The sequence below is a fragment of the Setaria viridis genome, chromosome 5 (assembly GCF_005286985.2).
Source record: "Setaria viridis chromosome 5, Setaria_viridis_v4.0, whole genome shotgun sequence".
Lineage (NCBI taxonomy): Eukaryota > Viridiplantae > Streptophyta > Magnoliopsida > Poales > Poaceae > Setaria > Setaria viridis.
In genome coordinates, this window is record NC_048267.2 from 34,442,935 (window position 1) to 34,460,626 (window position 17,692).

Consider the following 17,692-nt stretch of genomic DNA (forward strand, 5'->3'; position numbering starts at 1 on the left):
ATATCATAGCATCAATTATGGAACGACTACAGAAGTCAGGTCCTAAAATATGCAGGGGATGCTAAATGCTAAATAAACTTATTGCCAACTCATTCTGACAAACAGAATCCCTATGCTAAATGCACATGTATCAATTAGACAGGCCACTTTTGATCCCAATTAATAAATGGTCTACTTCGGAAACTATGGCAAGGAGGCGGCAGCAAGGCAAGCTCTTGCTGCTGCCTCCTCATCATATGCTCATATGTGGACTAGTTTTAGTATTGGGACAAACCACCTACAATACGGATTTCTGGATTTTGAATACTGTTAAAAATTTGCTAAGCAGGATTACGCAAACAAGGAGGTTAAGAATTTGAAGATGAAATGTGCTCTGTTGCTTTCTTCTAGCAACCAGTAGTAGAAAAGCAAACTTAAAACATATGAGAAGGAACCGAATATAATGCAGAACCTTACAAAAACCTTACAAAGGGAAAGTACCTTGCATGAGTAAGGCAAATACTCCCTCCGTTCCAACCTCCCTTCCTCCAAATTATAGGTCATTTTGGCTTTTCTAGATTCATAGATATTAGACATACACTATATCTAGATGCATGATAATATCTATGAACTTAGAAAAATTAAACGATCTATAAAATTTGGAACGGAGGGAGTAGTCCTCACTAACATTCAAATCTCATCCACTCCCTTTGTCCTGAATATAAGGCATTCTATCTATGTACCTGGATGAGCATTCTATCTATGTACCTGGATGAGTACTTGTCCCAGTACATAGCCAGAATGCGACAGAGGGAGTATATGTTACCTTATATTTGCTATATGGCACGCATAACAGAAAGAGCAGTGGTTTCTCAAGACGTGTTCTTAAGTACTCATGGAATATTTTGAACTTTATGTACTAGTAGTCCCAAAACTGTCGCTGCAGGCTCAGGCTGATAAATGCAAATATGCAGTATTACAATGGAAGATGTGGGAAGCATGGGATAGGATGGGGCTACCACTTCAGCTATGTCAGTACATTTTCTACTTCCATCCAATCCAACAATCATAAAACTCCACTACAGGAACTAGCATCAGCTCGCAAATTCCTTCAGAAGATAAACCAGAACATCATAACTCAACTTCTAACCTCATCATTTGTAAATATTGCTACAGGCACACAGGAAGAGGCTGCACAGGGATGTGACATGGCTGCAATAGAGTATCATCAACAAAGTTACTAATTTTGACATGAGACAGCACATGGCTGCCAAGATCATCTGCAAATGCTGAAGCTCTTCAGTGCCAACTCCTACTGCCAACCATTTCCCAAAAGAAACAAAAAATATTCTCTTAGGATGGTCCTTTTATCCTAGATCATAATGCAACACATGGTAATGAGGCTACTATGATTATTTCTCCAAATTGCACGAGGACAAGAGCATCCTCTACTGCACTCTGCTATTTAGGGCATTTTGTGTTTAGACAGTTAAAGATAATTCACATGCCACCAACAGAACAAGAGGGGACAGCAGAGAGCATGTTTCCGTGTCAGTGCTAATGAACATAACAGTTTGTTGCATAGAGGTACTCCAGACCTGCTGTGCCTGTTCCAGCCAACCGCATGTTACAATGATAGCATTGGATTTCAATAGAATATTCTGCATCATTCATATCAGTTTCCACAAAGTTTTCCTGCTTTTATGACCCAAAATCCAATTGAAACATTTTACATTATCTTTAGTTAAAATTGTGTGCTCACAGTTTTCATTTTCCTAAGCTAGCCTTTCTTTTTGGGCATGTTCGTCTATTATGCCCCTTTTCTAAGCAGAAACTACATGAATAAGTACCTGAATTAGGACCAGTAACTTTGTTAACCATATTGCCTGAAGCACCAATATCCGCATCAGTAGATCTAGGGCAGTTGCGGCGGTTGTGCCCCCTTTCACCACATCGGCTGCAGTGCCGAGGTTGTCGCCGCTGCTCTTTCTCTGACTTTGGCTTGCCACAAGTTCGGCTATTATGCCCTTCCATGCCACATAACCGGCATTTGAACTGCACTCTGGCTGAATCTTTCCTCACTGTTGGACAATAGAAGCTTCTGTGTCCTTCTTGCCCACATCTGCTGCAGTAAAATTTCACCCCTGCAAAGCATCAGGTTCCAATGTTGGTCATCAAATGCCAAGTCAATGTTGGTGGAACTCAGACAATTCTGCCATAAAAAAATTTAACAAGGGAAAACTACAGGCAATTTTGGTACTAATATTTTGGCTTGGAACGCATACTATCCAATGTAAAAAACATCACTTATCTGTGACTGGAGGGAGTTGTATATTAGACATCACATGCTAACTAAGAACATAAAGGCTGTAGCTGGCTAATGTCAAACTCTGTAAAACATAGCCTACCCTTGACATGAATGCTTGCAGGTAAAAGATAAAGTTATATCATTAACCTTTCATCGCAATGCTTCTCTTGAGCCGATTCTTCGGGTTACTGAAGAAAGCCTTTTGAGTTTCAGAAGCATGCTTTCTTGCAGCAGCAGTACCTTTTGTTCTCTTCATGTTCAAGAGCAGAGGGAGAAAAATGAACATGCCCAAATCAACTATTGTATTTAACAAGAACATGTCGCTAAAAAGAAAATGTTTGGCATCTTACCTTGATTGCAGCAACTCTTTGAGCATGCAATTCGGGGTCTTGGTGTATAATCTTCATGTGCTTAGTAAATAATCCTGTTTGAGCATTCAGACTCTGCAATTAATATTAAGCCGTTTCAAAGTCACAAGAAAAAGGAAATGATTACAAAGCAAGTTCATAGAGCTCAAAAGTTTTTGTATCGAAGGGGATAAAAAGGCTCCATTGTCAATCGTAATCAGGTAAGGTGCATTGGATTTAGTTAGGCACTTCTGTCTTAGTGGTGCATGTATGTTTTGTCGTCCTATAAAACATGGATGACAGATTGCATTTTAAACAATGTTTATTGACAAGAAAAGTGCAGCCGCATGTGTATAGATGTGTCTTTCAGCATGTAAGGAAACATTACTTACTCTTAATGATCTGCTAATCTTCAGGGCAACTTCTGGTGAAGGTGAAGGATAAGTACGCTTTGATCTTTTTGGAGTGTTGATCTTTATCTCTAACTTGTCAACTTCATCGTCTTCTTTTACTTTCAAGGGAGAACTGCAAAAACAAAAGGATAGCTGACAACTTGTCCAGAGTGCAAAAAGCCATGCCATACATTGTCACTTGAATAAGCAATAATCATTAACAATATTTACTTAGAACACTTAAATGCAGATGGGCTGGACAACTGAAACCAAAACTTAGTCTCAGTTGTAGAAAAGATACCTTGATCGAACCTTCTCCCATGGCTGTTCATCAATAGATTCCTGCCATATCACACAATCTCCGCCACATTGTAGACACATCCTAATGCCCTGATAGAAATGCATAGCAATAAATTTATAGTTTCCTGAAATTTACATGTACTTAGGATTCATCTATTTCTCCTTCAAGATGACTCACAAGATATCTGGAAGGTTCACCTTGCCATAGCACATAGGGCAGTCCAAGCTTGATCTGTCTACTCCGCACTGCTTGCATGGAGTGTAACCTCTACCCCTGCAGCTAGGGCAAGGCAGCTCACGGTAGTACTGCCCATTTGGACCAACCCAGGACCTCAGTTTCCCCTTCTCCGCAATAGGTGCTGTATTCCTGCAGCCAAAAGTCAAACCTAATAAAGTATCAGAATCACCACTCTATTTTGAAGGAATCCAAATCTGCAACCCTCATACCCAATCGCTTTGATGGCATGCACTACAAATGTCCAAACTCTGTTGGAAACTTGGAATTTCACCATTTTCCTTGGACAATTGGATCCTCAGTCCCTCGCATAAGCAACAATTCTATACCAAACTTCTAGCAAGACATACCCAAATCCATTAAAACAACTCGTTAGCAGCTAGGTTGAAGCGCCATGTTTAGTATACAGGCTGTTGCGGCAAATCACCTAATGGTGAAATCGAGTGATTTTCCATAGTTCAAACACAAATTCTACGTACCAACTTCAAGACCAGTGCACCTTTCATCAACAATCCCAATTCTTCAATCACCTAATGGGCACGAGGGCCACAAGCAGTCCAACAAGCACATAAATGCATGCCAATCGAAGGGAGAAAGAAAAAACGTACTGTGAGCGTGAGGAGCTGGTGCCGACGTCCGGGCCGAGGAGGTCCGTCAAAGGGTCATACGGGAGCTGCAACGGTCGTACGAACGCAAATGGATCCAAGAGTAAGGCCTAGGAGTTACAGGAGAAACAAGAGATTCAAAGCGTGAGCGGAGTTCTCTATACCGGAGAGCTCGGAGCGCCGGTGCCTTCAACCGAGGCCGCGGCGCGCCCTCTGCGGAACCGCGGCGCCGGCCGCGCCCGCCCAGGCGGTCTCCACCGGGCCGCCGCGGACGGCGCGGGGCGGGCGCACGTTAGTCGGAGCAGCATCCGGAAGAGGCTCGTGGAGGACGGACGGGGCGCGGCGGCCGGCCCGCGTGTCTGCTGGTGCGTCTGCCACGAGTACAGTAGGCAGGTGGGCAGCGGGCGGCGGCGGTGCGTGCTGCCGAGTGCCGATTGCTCTCCTCGTTGATTTTGTGGCTGGCGTTGCCTCGAGGGGAGAGCCGGAGAGGGGAGGGCGCGCGCGCCTGCGACTGGTGGACTCTGTAGCGACCACACGCGGGCCGACGTTTGAACCCGGGCTCTGGCCTCTGGGCCTATCGTTCGTGTGCTGCCGCCACGGCCCACGGTGTAGGTGCGGCACACGCCGCCAATCTATCTGGCTTCCGGAAGCAACTTGGCTTCCCATGTTTGAGATTCGTGCGGCCAACGAGGGCCGCACGATCTCTTCTTCATCCTCCACCAACCGTGGCCACGCTCGCGCGGCCAACACCGACTCGCGTCGCCAGTCTCACGCGCGTGCCGGAGTAAGAGCTGAGGAGGGGTGGAGGGTAGGAGGAGCGGTCGGCGGCGAGGTCACCGCCTACCGGGTTGGTGGTGCAAGCGGCGGCGGCGGGGCTAAGGTTAGGATTCAGGTTGCTGGGGTGGGGGCTCCAATGGTCGGTGGTCATAGAGGAGGAGGAGGCTGGGATGGCGCGGAGGCCTAGCGGTAGCGGTGGGTTAGCCGACGGCGCGGGAGCACTGCCGCCCGGGCATGGTAGAACACCCGGTGGGCGGTGGGCGGAAGCGGGGGGCGATGAGGAGCGCTAGATTAGAAAGGGCGAGGAGGAAGGGTGGTGGTGGTCGGTGGACTGGCGGCGCGGCGGCCGCTGATCGAGGGGAGAACGAGGGAGCGGGGGCGGAGGCTAGCTGGAGGAGGAAGATGATCTGGGGATGGGTCTAGAGATAATTCCCTATTTGACACCAGAAAGTTACTCGTTCCGCTCTCAAAAAGTTTTCGTTCCCTATTTGACACCGGGTATAACTTTGATTCCTTATATGACACTCGCTGTTAAATGCCCTGTGAAAAGATGATTTTGCCCTTATGGAAGAATGTGGGCCCCACCACACCCACCCTTCTCCTTCCTCTCCTCCTCTTCTCTCCCACTGCCTACCACGCCGCTCCATGCCTCCCTCGCCGTGCAAGCTAGCTGCGCCACCTTGGTCGTTGTAAGTGGCTGCACCTCCCCCACCCCTCAACGTCGCCTCCAGGCTGGCCGCACCCCTCCCTGCCGGTCTATTCCAGCCATGGCGGCCGTCCCCACCCCTTCCCACGTGTGGGCGTGCGGGCTGCGGACAAGCTGGCGTTGGTGCTAGACTAGCGAAGGTGGAAGGCGGCGCGACGGGGGAGGGAGTGGAGTACGACGAGCACCAAGGAGGAGCGGCGGCCCGGCGTGGGTGCATGACGGCGGTGGTGGACCCGCGCGGTGGAGCCGACGTGGGTGGAGCGGCGGCCCTGCGTGGGCGCATGATGGCGTCACCACCTCCCCCATTGACGCCACAGCCGCCGCCTCCGCCCCGCCGCCCGACATCGCCCCCGTCCCGACACCGCCCTCGATGCCTCCACCCCGCCGGCTAACAACGTTTCCTCCGTCCCGACCGCCTCCCTGCGCCGCTTTGGCCAGCCTCCGCCGCACCACCCCTAGCACCCCTTGCTGTCCCCACCGCTGCCGCTCCCACCCGGGTTCCAGCCGCCCCTGCCGCGCCCGCGGGCAGCCACCATTCGCCGGTGGGAGATCGAGACACCGGAGAGGAGGGTGGGTGTGGTGGGGCCCACATTCTTCCATAGGGGCAAAATCGTCTTTTCACAAGGTATTTAACGGCGATCGGACGGAAAATCTAACAGAGTGTCATATAAAGAACTAAAGTTATACCCGGTATCAAATAGAGAACGAAAACCTTTTGAGAGGCAAGAAAAGAAAAAAAAGGAACGACTAACTTTTCCACCGTCAATTAGGCAAGTGTATCATGGGTCTAATGGGTCTAAGCCACATCTCTATCTGACTTCCGTGTGCTAGATAGGAGCCCCCGGCACACGCGCCCGAACGAAATGGCGATCAGAACGTGATCCGCCTCGAAGGAAAGGGTGATCCCGCGCAGCCGCCAGCCGGTGATCCCGCGATCTCAAGTTCCCAACTTCCCAAGTCCCGACGCTAGAACAAAATCCGGAGGAAGACGAACCGACACCCTCCGCCGCCGCGCGCGGTGCGTGTTGATCGAAGGGCGCGAATGAATGATTCCCTGTGCAAAGTAAAAATGGCGCGAATTCCACGCCATCCGGCGGGAAACGCAGCGTCCGTCGGCATATAAAGCCCGCCCTTCCTTCCAGGTTCCAACGGCGACGGCGATTCCATGGAGGCGCAGCAACCGACCCCGCCGGCGAAGAAGGTGAAACCTTCGCCTCCTCGAACCGATGCCGAAGCCGGGGCCGCCGGCGACGGCGAGGACCGGTTCAGCGCGCTCGACGACGACGCCCTCCGCGAGATCCTCGCGCGCCTCCCGCTCCGCGACGCCGCGGTCACCACCGCGCTCTCCAGGCGCTGGCCCCGCGTCTTCGCCACACTCCCGCGCCTCCGCCTCGACTCCACCACGTTCAACGCCCGCGCGTCCCTCGGCATCAACTACTGCGACGACAACTGCCGGTGGGTGGACTCCCTCGACTGCGTCCTTGCCGGCCGCGAGGCGCCGGTCGTCGCGTTCGAGGTCGATGTGGACATCGACCTCCTGGAAGGGTACGGGGACTGGTTCTACTCCTCCTTCCGCGAGGTCTGCCGGCGCGGCGCCCTGCGGGAGCTCAGGGTCGTGAACGACCACGTGCACGAGCGCTACCTCCTGCCCTCGCCGGTGTACGCTTGCGAGACGCTCACCTCGCTGGATCTCGACTCGTGCTGGCTCCGGGTTCCCGGCAAGCTCACCGGCCTGCGCGCCGTGCGGTCGCTCCGGCTCCGCAACGTCGTCGCCGAGGACGCCGACCTTCGGCGCGTGATCTCGCGGTGCCGGGCAGTGGAGCGCCTCGTGCTCGACGACTGCCACAGGGCGCGGAACGTCGTGATCCGCGGGCCGAGCCTGAAGGAGCTGGAGATCCGCTCGTACCGCCCGCTCCGCGTCAAGGTGACCAAGGCGCCGGGCCTGGAGTCGGCGAAGCTGATCCTGTTCTACGACTTCCCCGACTGTTTCTGGAACAGCTACGATAACTCTGACGGCGAGATCGCCCGCAAGAGGCCAGACGGCAACAAGGTCCAGGAGCTGTTTGATTTTGAGGCGATGCAGAAGCGGGAGCACAAGAAGACGGACGAGGCGACCAACATCATGACGTTCCTCAGCGGACTCGGCTGCGCTAAGGAGCTCTTCTTGAACTTGTCATATGAGTTTGCCAAGGTCAGTATTTTCCCTTCATAAATCAGGTTCATTCAGCAGGTTGTTTCTTTGGTGCCAATGTCACCCATGTCTAGGCAGCCGAGCTATCAGTTATTAATGAGGTACCCAGTTCACGTAGCGTAATGTAGATACATTTAGCAAAGTTCTTGCCCAAGTTTGGGCAAGTGAACTAGAGGCATGCAAATGTTATCAATTTTGGCAATGAACCCACATGCTTTCACACTTACATCGAGTCTTAATTATCACGAAAAACACTTTCATTTGTTGCTAACGTATCTTTCGTCAACTTTGAGCCGTTTGATTTTGTTAAATACTTTCATCGAGTAGTAATATGAAAATTATTAACTACATGCAATTAAATCATCATAAGTTTTGACCATGATTAAATGGATCAACAACCATCTCGCGCAAAAAAGGTCAATTGACAATCAACCGAATTTATGGTTCCAGTCTGTTGTGCTTAACTCTGTTTACGTGTTTCTTTTTAAGCTGTGGCCTTTCTTATCTTGAACTGCTAGTCATCCCTAGTCTTTCTGTTTCTGTGTCCTCTGTAAGGTACTGGACTCTGTTTTCATTTGCAATGAAAAGGAATTACAAAAGTGAAAATTGCCAAGTGTCTTTGATAGTTTTTGAAATCTTCACTTTGTTGACCTATTCTGATAGTCATCTGTGGATGATATTCTGATTCTCCTATTCTTGCGTTCCTAGTAGGGTCATCATTCATCAACATGATCACCTGTCACTCACTGCTCAAAATTATAAATTAAATTTATAAGGGCATTTAGGAAATAAGAATTATGTTGTTCTTTGCGTATACAAGGTTTCAAAAGAAGAAGATCCAACGATTTACTCTAATATGAACTTCAAGGCTCTCTGTTATGTGATTCTGAATGGCTACGAACTGAAGTTGACATCGAAATAGTAATTGTAGAGGTTAGGTCTAGGTTTATGTAAAGAAAATAGTGGTGAATTTTGACTTATTTTATTTGCCTAAGCCTGAATGGCCCAGCTGCGTGCATGACTACTCACATTCTGCTGGATTGCTACTTTAATTTACATGGCTATGGTTGAAAGTATAAACTGCTAATGGTGTTTACATTTCAACAAGGTTTTAAGCAAGACCAGCAACTCGGTGCCAATGAGTTTGCCTAAGAAATGCTATTTGCGTGGGTTGCGGAAGCTGTCTCTTGGTCTGAACCACAACGACAGAGGCCTAGCTAAAGTGGTCTCATGCCTGCTGAACAGCTCCCCAAACCTCAGCGATCTCGAGATCCATGTAAGCCCCTGTGATGATAAAGTTTCCTGGATTCATGTTCAGAGTGAACAGTGAAGTGAGATTCATCCTACATTGCATTTCTTCTAACTCTTTCGTCTCTCTATTCTTAGGACCCTTACAATTATGATGATCGTCGCGTAAGCTCTCTTGCGCCAGAATTCTGGGAGGAGCACGTGAGCACTGAGTGTGTTCAGAATCACCTGTCGAATATCACCTTCTACAGGGCCAGCGAGAGCTTCCAGGACTGCCCTTACATCGTGTTCTCCAAGTTTCTGGTGATGCGCGCGAGGGCTCTCAAGAGGATGAGCATCAAGTACCAACGCTCCAAGGATCATCATCTCTATGCGGACGAGCTTGAGACAGTCCGAGGGGAGCTCCAGCAATGTCCAAGGGCTTCTCCAGGTGCCCTGGTGGAAATCTCTGCTGTTGATCGCCTCCCGTGGTATTAGACGAGGAGGAACTGATGTGAGGAGTTTATATTTTGTTTACATGCTGAGCGCGATGCAACGGAGACAATCGGTAGAAGAAGAAGACTCGGGCCTTGTTTAGTTCCCAATTTGGGAGTAGCAAAATTGGCATTTTACCATAAATGCGTAACTGTAGCATTTCGTTTGTATTTGTGAAATATTATCCAAACATTGACTAATTAGGCTTAAAAGATTCGTCTCGCAAAGTGCAACAAAACTGTGCAATTAGTTTTTTATTTCGTCTACATTTAGTATTCCATGCATGTACCGCAAGTTTGATGTGATGGAGAATCTTCTTTTTGCATAGTGTCTAAGTTGGGAATTTAGGAGTAACTAAACATGGCCTCAATATCTTGTTAGCTTTAGGTGGTGCAATCAGTAATTTGTCTTTTAAAATATGGGACTGTCTATCCCTCACTCGAGTCTCGAGTGATTCAGAGGCTTTTCCCTAAAATATTGGCAAAAGGAGCATGTGGCCCTGTGTTACTGCCCCGATGAAGATGTCTATTGACCTTCTGTTATCAGCTTTTGACTGGTTATATTTTGGCTTTTGCAAATATACTTTCAGAAACCTGTGCAATCATAGATAGTTAAATACAACTTTTAAAATCTGTTATCTCAGTAATGGACTGAAAAGAGCCTCCACATTTAACCAAAAGGTCTAGAAATTACCATCTTATTGAGAGAGAAGGAAAAAAAATCTGCAACATTATCAAGCGGGTTCATATTATAATGGGAATCTATTTTGTAGAGATGTATCAATAGCTGAGTGGTAATTAAATTCACCCATAATCATTTGTTTTTCTATCAATAATTTGAAATCCAACTACTCTAATTCGACTTATGTTTTTCTTAAGCTAGCCATTTACCTCCTCGAAGCATATGTTTTGAACCATCCTATTTTGTGCTCTAACCAAACACATGTGATTGAACCCACACCTCTACAACTTCATCTCCTTTCCTAATTTTCACCCCACATTTTGCAACTTAGCCAACGACACTGAGGAGGCTCGTAATTATCTCCCAGCCATCTTTCTAGGTCCACTTGGCGGTCCTACACCATCGTGTCTTACCATCCCATTCTCTATCGCTAAAAACAAGATCTTGTTTGGTACGACTCCAACCAACTTTAGCTCTTCCCAACAAATCGGTGGATGAGAAACCCATGGAGCTAGCTTGAGGGTTCTTTACCGGCTCCCTTATACACCATCAAGGAGGGCTCAAATCTCTAAAAACCATAATGTAAGGCACAATCCTAAAAACATGACACAACTAAAATCTTTTTCTTCCGTTGGAGGCTATTCCGATGCCCCAATCTTGTCAGGTTCAAATTTGGTGTCACCAGTGCCTGTAATTGCTATTCTTCTCATTAATTAACGCTGTAAACCTTTCCGGATCTTTCGAAAAAAATATTCGACTGAAATTTAGCATCTTTAAAAAACTAAATCATAAAATTTGGTGTGTATTAGCTTGTCACTGTGGTACTCCATGTAAATGAGAAACTTTTTAGGGTGCATTTGGTTTGAGGGTTGAGGTGGGTTGGGTTGGGTCGGATCCGTTTTGCACGGTGTTTGGTTCAAAATGCAATGGGTTGGGTCCATCCCCGATAGGGAATATACCTCATAGATGCGGGTTGGAATGATCCGTCCAAAACAAGTGGACCACCCCGACCCAATTTGCTCCCCTGTCATGCAACTCACACCGTCGGGGGAGGGTGCAAGCGAGTGGCTCCACCGCTCCAATCAGTCGGCACACGTCGAGCACGGCGTCACGGAGGATCAGCCGGTGGTGCGGGCGCCACGGGGAGGAGCAGGGCGGCGCGGCGTGGGGAGCAGGGCGGCGTGGCATGGAGGCGCTAGGCCAACACCGCGGGGGGAGTAGGCTGCCGCTTGTGGGGAGGAACAGGCCGGTGCGGCGGGGGGAGCACGCCGCGCGGTGGGGGGAGGGGGAGAAGCCGACGCGGCGGGGAGGAGCCAGGCCGGTGGCGGCGGCATAGCCGGGGGAGCAGGGGCATAGCCGGCGACGTCAGCTGAGGAAGAAGATAAGGTGAGGTAAAAAAAAGAAAATAGGATGACAGATGGGCCCCGCAGCTAACATGCTGTTGCTAACGGTGTTAAAATGGTATCCATCCCATCCCTCTCAACCCCTTCAACCAAACAAAAGATTGAAACGAAGCCATCCCTCTCATCCAAATATGAGATCGGTTGAACCCAACCAACAAAAGTGAGATGAACCCAACCCGTTCCGCTTGATCCAAAACCAAACACATGCTTAGACAACCATAATCCCAAAATGTAGTTTTAACCGCTAAATTTGTTACTACATTTTGCAAAAGTATATTGTTACTCTTCGATACAAATGTTTTAAGTATCATTTTCGAACAACCAAATTTAAAACATAATAATAATTTGTGAAATTCGTAACATAGAATAGACAAGCATAAAAAAAATTCTAGAAAAGAAACGACGTGACAACTCGTCGAACCCTGCCACCAGTCTGAGCTCGGAGAAGTGAACAGGGGAAAGCAACTGCCAGCGCCCAACGTGCCTTCCTTCCCTGTAGAAATGGCGCGCTCTACACAATCTGGCGGGAAACCACACCTGCCACTCCTGCCTGCAATCAATAGCAAAATCTTTCCCCTCCCTCATGAACAGCCAAATCGCACAGCCGCACAGGCATCGCTGAACTCTTCCATGGAGCAGACACAGTCAGAAGCGAAGAGGGCGAGGCCCTCTCCCTCTCCTCCATCCAATGCCGCCGAGCCCGAGGAGGACCGGCTCAGCGCGCTCGACAACGCCATCCTCGCCCGCCTCCCGCTCCGCGACGCCGCAGCAACCACCTCCTCTCACGCCGCTGGCCCCGCGTCTTCGCCACGCTCCCCCGCCTTCGCGTCGGCTGCGGCACCTTCAACCGCCGCGACTACCGTGACGACGACCACTGCGAGGACAACGACCGCTGGCTCGACCGGGCGGCCCCGGTGTCCGCCCTCGATATCGGAACCAAGTTGATATGCGGGAGCGGCGGCCTCCGGGAGCTCTGCATCACGAACGGCAGCCTGATCGACTGCTACAAGGTACCTTCCCCGGTGTACAATTGCCAGACGCTCACCTCGCTAGAGCTATACTGCTGCAGGCAGTGCCGGTTCTAAGTTCTCGAGGGTCCTCTAACGAACTCGTCGCGAGAGCCCTCTAAACTATATATAAATCTTATAATATTTTTCTTACAAAGCGAAAATAAATCCAATAATATATAGCCCCTCTAAACTATATATAAATCTTATAATACTTTTCTTACAAAGTGAAAACAAATCCAATAACATATTTTTAATTTAACATGTTTGATAATTATCGAGGAACAATATAGACTAAAATTAATATGATTACCTTAAGGAAGAATAGAACTCCATAACATAAAAAGATAGTTTTTCGGGCATTTCTTGATGCAAAATCATCAAGGACGGTATTGAGATCAATAGTGTCCAAGATATCCCTCTCGATGGTGCACATAGCCAATCTATTTAACCTTTCTTGCGATATAGTTGATCTCAAAAAGTTCTTCAACAACTTCAATTTTGAGAAACTTCTTTCCGCCAAAGCTACAGTCAGGTACAGTTAAGAGGATTCGATAGGTAACTGAAACATTTGGATAGCAATCTGCGGCTATATCAAACGTCAGAATCTCAAGCGCTGACATCAAAGAATCTACCAAAGTCACTTGTAGCACCTTTAATTCTGAAAAAAAATCATTGATCTCAACACCATATGAGTTATCCTGAGAAAATATTTCCACAAAATTCTTGCAGTGCAGCCAAAGATCAGCTTCATCCAAAAATTTTAAATTTTTTCGAGTTGAACAAGAACCCAAAAATATTATCAAATTTTTTCATCTGCTCAAAGCTACTAGTCAATAAAGCAATTGCAGCATCAATCATAACATTGAAGTACTTTATTCTAAATGAGTCCACAACAGACCGTTATATTTCCTCATCTTGGTCATCTTGTTCATTAAAATGTTTCTTCAATGTTATGATTTCTACAGGGAGAAAGAAACATTTTACAGGAAAAAAGAAACATTTTGATGAATAAGATGATCAAGATGAGGAAATACAATGGTCTGCTGTGGACTCATTTAGAGTAGAGTACTTTAATGTTATGATTGGTACTATAATTCCTTCATTGACTAGTAGATTTGAACAGATGAAAAAAATTTGATAACATTTATAGGTTCTTGTTCAACTCAAAAAATTTGAAATCTTTAGATGAAGCTGATCTTTGGCTGCACTGCAAGAATTTTGTGGAAATATTTTCTCAGGAGAACTCATCCGATGTTGAGATCAATAATTTTTTTTTCTCAGAATTAAAGGTGCTACAAGTGACTTTGCCAGATTCTTTGATGTCAGCGCTTGAGATTCTGGAGTTTGTTATAGCTGCAGATTGCTATCCAAATGTTTCAGTTGCCTATCGAATCATCTTAACTGTACTTGTGACTGTAGCTTCAGCGGAAAGAAGTTTCTCAAAATTGAAGTTGTTGAAGAACTATTTGAGATCAACTATGTCACAAGAAAGGTTAAATGGATTAGCTATATGCATCATCGAGAGGGATATCTTGGACACTATTGATCCCAATACCGTCCTTTATGATTTTGCATCAAGAAATGTCCAAACAACTATCTTTTTATGAGAAGCAATGTATATTATGGAGTTCTATTCTTCCTTAAGGTAATCATATTAATTTTAGTCTATAGTTCCTCGATAATTATCAAATATGTTAAATTTAAAATATATTATTGGATTTGTTTTCATTTTGTAAAAAAATTAACACTTATATATATTTATATATAGTTTAGAAGAGCCTCGCGACAAGTATGCCAGAGAGCCCTCAAAACTTAGGACCGGCACCGCATGGAGCGGCTGGTGCTAGACGACATTCGCAAGGCGCGGAACATCGTTATACGCGCCGAGCCTGGAGAATCTGGAGATCAACTTGTTCCGTCCGCAATGCGTCTCCGTCAAGAAGGCGCCACGTGTGGACTCCGTGAAGCTGGGCCTCTTCTACGGGACCGCCTGCGACAGTGAGGACACCGACGACGATGAGACAATGTCTGAGAGCGATGACATATTTAATTTTGGGGAGGTGGAGGGGAGAGAGGACCAGCAGATGGACGAGATAGGGAACTTAGTGAAATTTCTGGGTGTAATCGGCAGATCCAAATCCAAGTTGGAGCGTGAATATTCCAAGGTCAGTGTGTGTTTGTTCAATATTCATGTTTTTCTGCCTAGGAAGGCCGGGATGCTGGCATGTAACTAACTTCTGCTAATGTAGTCTGAGTAAATCCTCAAGTAAGTTTTTTTTATGAAACGAACATACATTGAGTTGCTCTGGTGAGATAGAACCCAAAACATAATGTTTTATTGGGCATCTCATCACTTAAAAGAGTTTATCAGATGCTGCGCTTCATTTTACTTTGAAAGAGTAGAACAGACTCCCAAATGATGAAATTTGGTCGCGACCAGGAATCCTTGGTATGCTTAAAATCTCTATATGCGTGTTAAAGAAAGGATAATTTGCACAATGGGAATTGTTCATTTATGTGTAGTCATGGACTAGCTACGTTGAATCTTCTATCAGTAGAAACATTGATGAAGTTATGAATTGGATCATCTGTTTAGTTTGCAAGGATTTGGATTCGGTCGTGCAGACATTGGATTGGCATGGTTGGTTGCACTTGAGGATGATTCTAAAGACTGAATTGATGCATGTTGTGATGTATATTCCAGATTCAGTGTATTTCTCCCTCACAAATCACAATTCAATTTCTAGAACTTTTCATTTGGCCAAGTGCTCCAGGTAGCTTATAATGGTACAAAAATATAGCACGTGACATGTTTAAATCAGCCAGATTATTTTCATCGAAAGGAATGGATAGAGCTGACATTTAATTTACTTCCCATGATATCAAATTTCCTTTTGTACGCATATATGTATACTCTCTGTTAACATAGTCCAGATGGTTTTGACCACTATTAGGGGTTCTCCCCTGTGAAGGGTTCAAATCTATCATCTTTTTGGATCTCAATTAGGTCTTGAGAAAGGACAAAAATTCAGTGCCAATGAGGTTGCCCAAGAAATGCTATTTGCTTGTGTTGCAGAATCTTACTCTTACAATGGATCACAACCATGAAGCTGTTGCTACACTAGTTTCATGCTTGCTCAACAGCTCTCCAATTCTCAAGGATCTTGAAATCATTGTAAGCCCCTAACCATTTTCTTCAAGTTCTGTTCGACGATCTGTTCTTTGTGGCCTATAATATTTTCCCCCCCTCTTGTGTGCTGTTAGGATCCTTATGATATGGACTCCCCTCACCCCTTGGTTGCAGAGTTTTGGGAGAAACAGATAAATGCAGAATGCCTTCAGAATCACTTGTCAACTGTCACCTTCGACATGTCCGATTCATTCTTCGAAGGCGGCCCTTGCTTGGGCCTTGCTCAGTTCTTGGTTATGAATGCGACGGTTCTCAGAAGAATGAGCCTCAAGTATCGCAGGTGGGTTGCCGTGCAGCATGAGGAGTCGGATGACGAGTCCGAGCGTAAAGCCATGCTTCAAGCAGAGAGACGTCAAAAGGAAGACATGGTTGCAGCGGTTCGAAGGGAACTCTGCAGCTGGCCGAGGGCTTCTTCGGACGTGCGTCTGGAGCTGTGCTCCTGCTGATCGCATCCTAATATCAGTGGTTCGAGCCAGGCTTACCTGCGGTCCTGCAGGTTCTGGATGCTTTTGTACGTGATTTAGTCCAACACTTGACGTATGCGATCCGTTGTCCTGTTAATGTAACGAACCTCTACGAATCAGCTGGTAATGCTTAATGAAGTAGCAGCGGCGCATTTCGCCTTTTTGGTTGAAATTCCTTCCAACCATCAGAACTCAGAAGGTCCTGTCCTCAGCAGCTGGGAACGTTGTTCCGGGACGGGAACCTTCCAGGAACGGTAACAATTTAATGTAAAAACCTTTCATAAGTGTTGTTCCACCTTGTGGGAACAGGAACATGGCTGCTAAGATCCTGTCTGAAGCGTGAGAAAGTTATCAGGGAAGGTCTTGTTTAAGCGAGAGAGAAGACCTCTTTGTATCCCTCTTTGTATCCCTACGGTAACTGTCCTTAGATTGGATATGGCACAAGAACATAGAGCCCTCAGGGACGAATTGACTGCGGCAAAACTTAAGCGAAGAATCCTCGGCCTGGCGGTGGTTGAAAGGGTCAGACGGAAACAAGCATCGCGCATTACGAATATCAAATTAGGTGATGCTAATACCAAATACTTCCATCAGAGGGTTAATGGAAGGAAGAAGAAAAACTACATTCAGTGACTAAAATAAGGATCCATTTGGACTTTCAATCACGAAGAAAAAGCCAACATAATTCAACACCACTTCGCTACGATGATGGGACCGCCGGGACAACGATCACAGGACGTTAACTGAGACAACATAAATCTCCCCAATCTGTACCTCAGCTCCCTCGTCGAACCTTTCACGGAGGAGGAAATTAAACATGCAATACTCGAGATACCATCGGACAAGGCGCCGGGACCAGATGGCTTCACTGGGGCATTTTACAAGGCCTGTTGGGAGATTATAAAGTGCGACATCATAAACGCGACCAATGCTTTTCATAACTTGCATTGCACGAGCCTGCCATTAATCAACACAGCCAACGTAGTGTTGTTGCTAAAAAAGGAAGGGGCCGACGTAGTCCCTGACTTTAGACCGATAAGCTTGATACACTCATTCATCAAGATTATTACAAAGGTGCTCGCCATGCGGTTGGCCCCGCACATGAAAAACATTGTATCACAATCACAATCGGCTTTCATCAAGCAAAGGAGCATCCACGATAATTTTATGACAGTCAGGAACATGGCGCGTCGCTACCATCGACAACGAATTCCAGCACTATTTTTTAAGCTTGACATCGCCAAAGCGTTTGATTCGGTGAGATGGGATTATATGCTAGATTTACTTCAACACTTGGGCTTCCCCATTCGTTGGCGGGAATGGATGGCCTCTCTATTCTACACATCTTCATTTAGGATCCTTCTCAATGGGGTCCCAAATAG

General features: G+C 46.8%; 2 protein-coding genes across 9 annotated transcripts; one reads left to right on the forward strand and one right to left on the reverse strand.

Moving 5' to 3' along the window:
- Positions 1-1,604: 1,604 nt before the first annotated feature.
- Positions 1,605-4,603, reverse strand: LOC117857085 (uncharacterized). Of its 8 annotated transcripts, none has more exons than XM_034739571.2 (8): positions 4,331-4,603; positions 4,170-4,234; positions 3,525-3,693; positions 3,328-3,416; positions 3,027-3,159; positions 2,638-2,730; positions 2,435-2,537; positions 1,605-2,123 (listed from the first exon to the last, which is right to left on the reverse strand). In XM_034739571.2, exons 1-8 carry the CDS (start codon positions 4,472-4,474, stop codon positions 1,747-1,749), a joined length of 1,173 nt encoding a protein of 390 aa, XP_034595462.1. In that variant the 5' UTR covers positions 4,475-4,603; the 3' UTR covers positions 1,605-1,746. The 8 variants fall into 8 exon arrangements, with proteins under 8 accessions (XP_034595462.1, XP_034595463.1, XP_034595466.1 ...); XM_034739572.2 differs by lacking the exon at positions 4,331-4,603 and adding an exon at positions 3,774-3,897 and having other exon boundaries at positions 4,041-4,181; XM_034739575.2 differs by lacking the exon at positions 4,331-4,603 and adding an exon at positions 3,774-3,897 and having other exon boundaries at positions 3,525-3,712; positions 4,041-4,181.
- A 2,025-nt stretch (positions 4,604-6,628) lies between these two features.
- Positions 6,629-9,565, forward strand: LOC117856476 (putative F-box/FBD/LRR-repeat protein At4g00315). The gene is made up of 3 exons (XM_034738833.2): positions 6,629-7,840; positions 8,949-9,116; positions 9,227-9,565. The coding sequence occupies exons 1-3, from the start codon at positions 6,815-6,817 to the stop codon at positions 9,563-9,565; spliced, it is 1,533 nt and encodes a 510-aa protein (XP_034594724.1). The 5' UTR covers positions 6,629-6,814.
- Positions 9,566-17,692: the final 8,127 nt, after the last annotated feature.

Bases quoted from the DNA above. Each gene is read 5' to 3' on its own strand.
- LOC117857085 (XM_034739571.2), bottom strand. From the start codon at position 4,474: ATGCTGCTCCGACTAACGTGCGCCCGCCCCGCGCCGTCCGCGGCGGCC. The intron at 3,694-4,169 runs GTACGTTTTTTC...TTTTGGCTGCAG, and splicing joins ACCAGCTCCTCACGCTCACA to GAATACAGCACCTATTGCGG. The intron at 2,731-3,026 runs GTAAGTAATGTT...TATTAATTGCAG, and splicing joins AGATTAGCAGATCATTAAGA to AGTCTGAATGCTCAAACAGG.
- LOC117856476 (XM_034738833.2), top strand. From the start codon at position 6,815: ATGGAGGCGCAGCAACCGACCCCGCCGGCGAAGAAGGTGAAACCTTCG. The intron at 7,841-8,948 runs GTCAGTATTTTC...CATTTCAACAAG, and splicing joins TGTCATATGAGTTTGCCAAG to GTTTTAAGCAAGACCAGCAA. The intron at 9,117-9,226 runs GTAAGCCCCTGT...CTCTATTCTTAG, and splicing joins TCAGCGATCTCGAGATCCAT to GACCCTTACAATTATGATGA.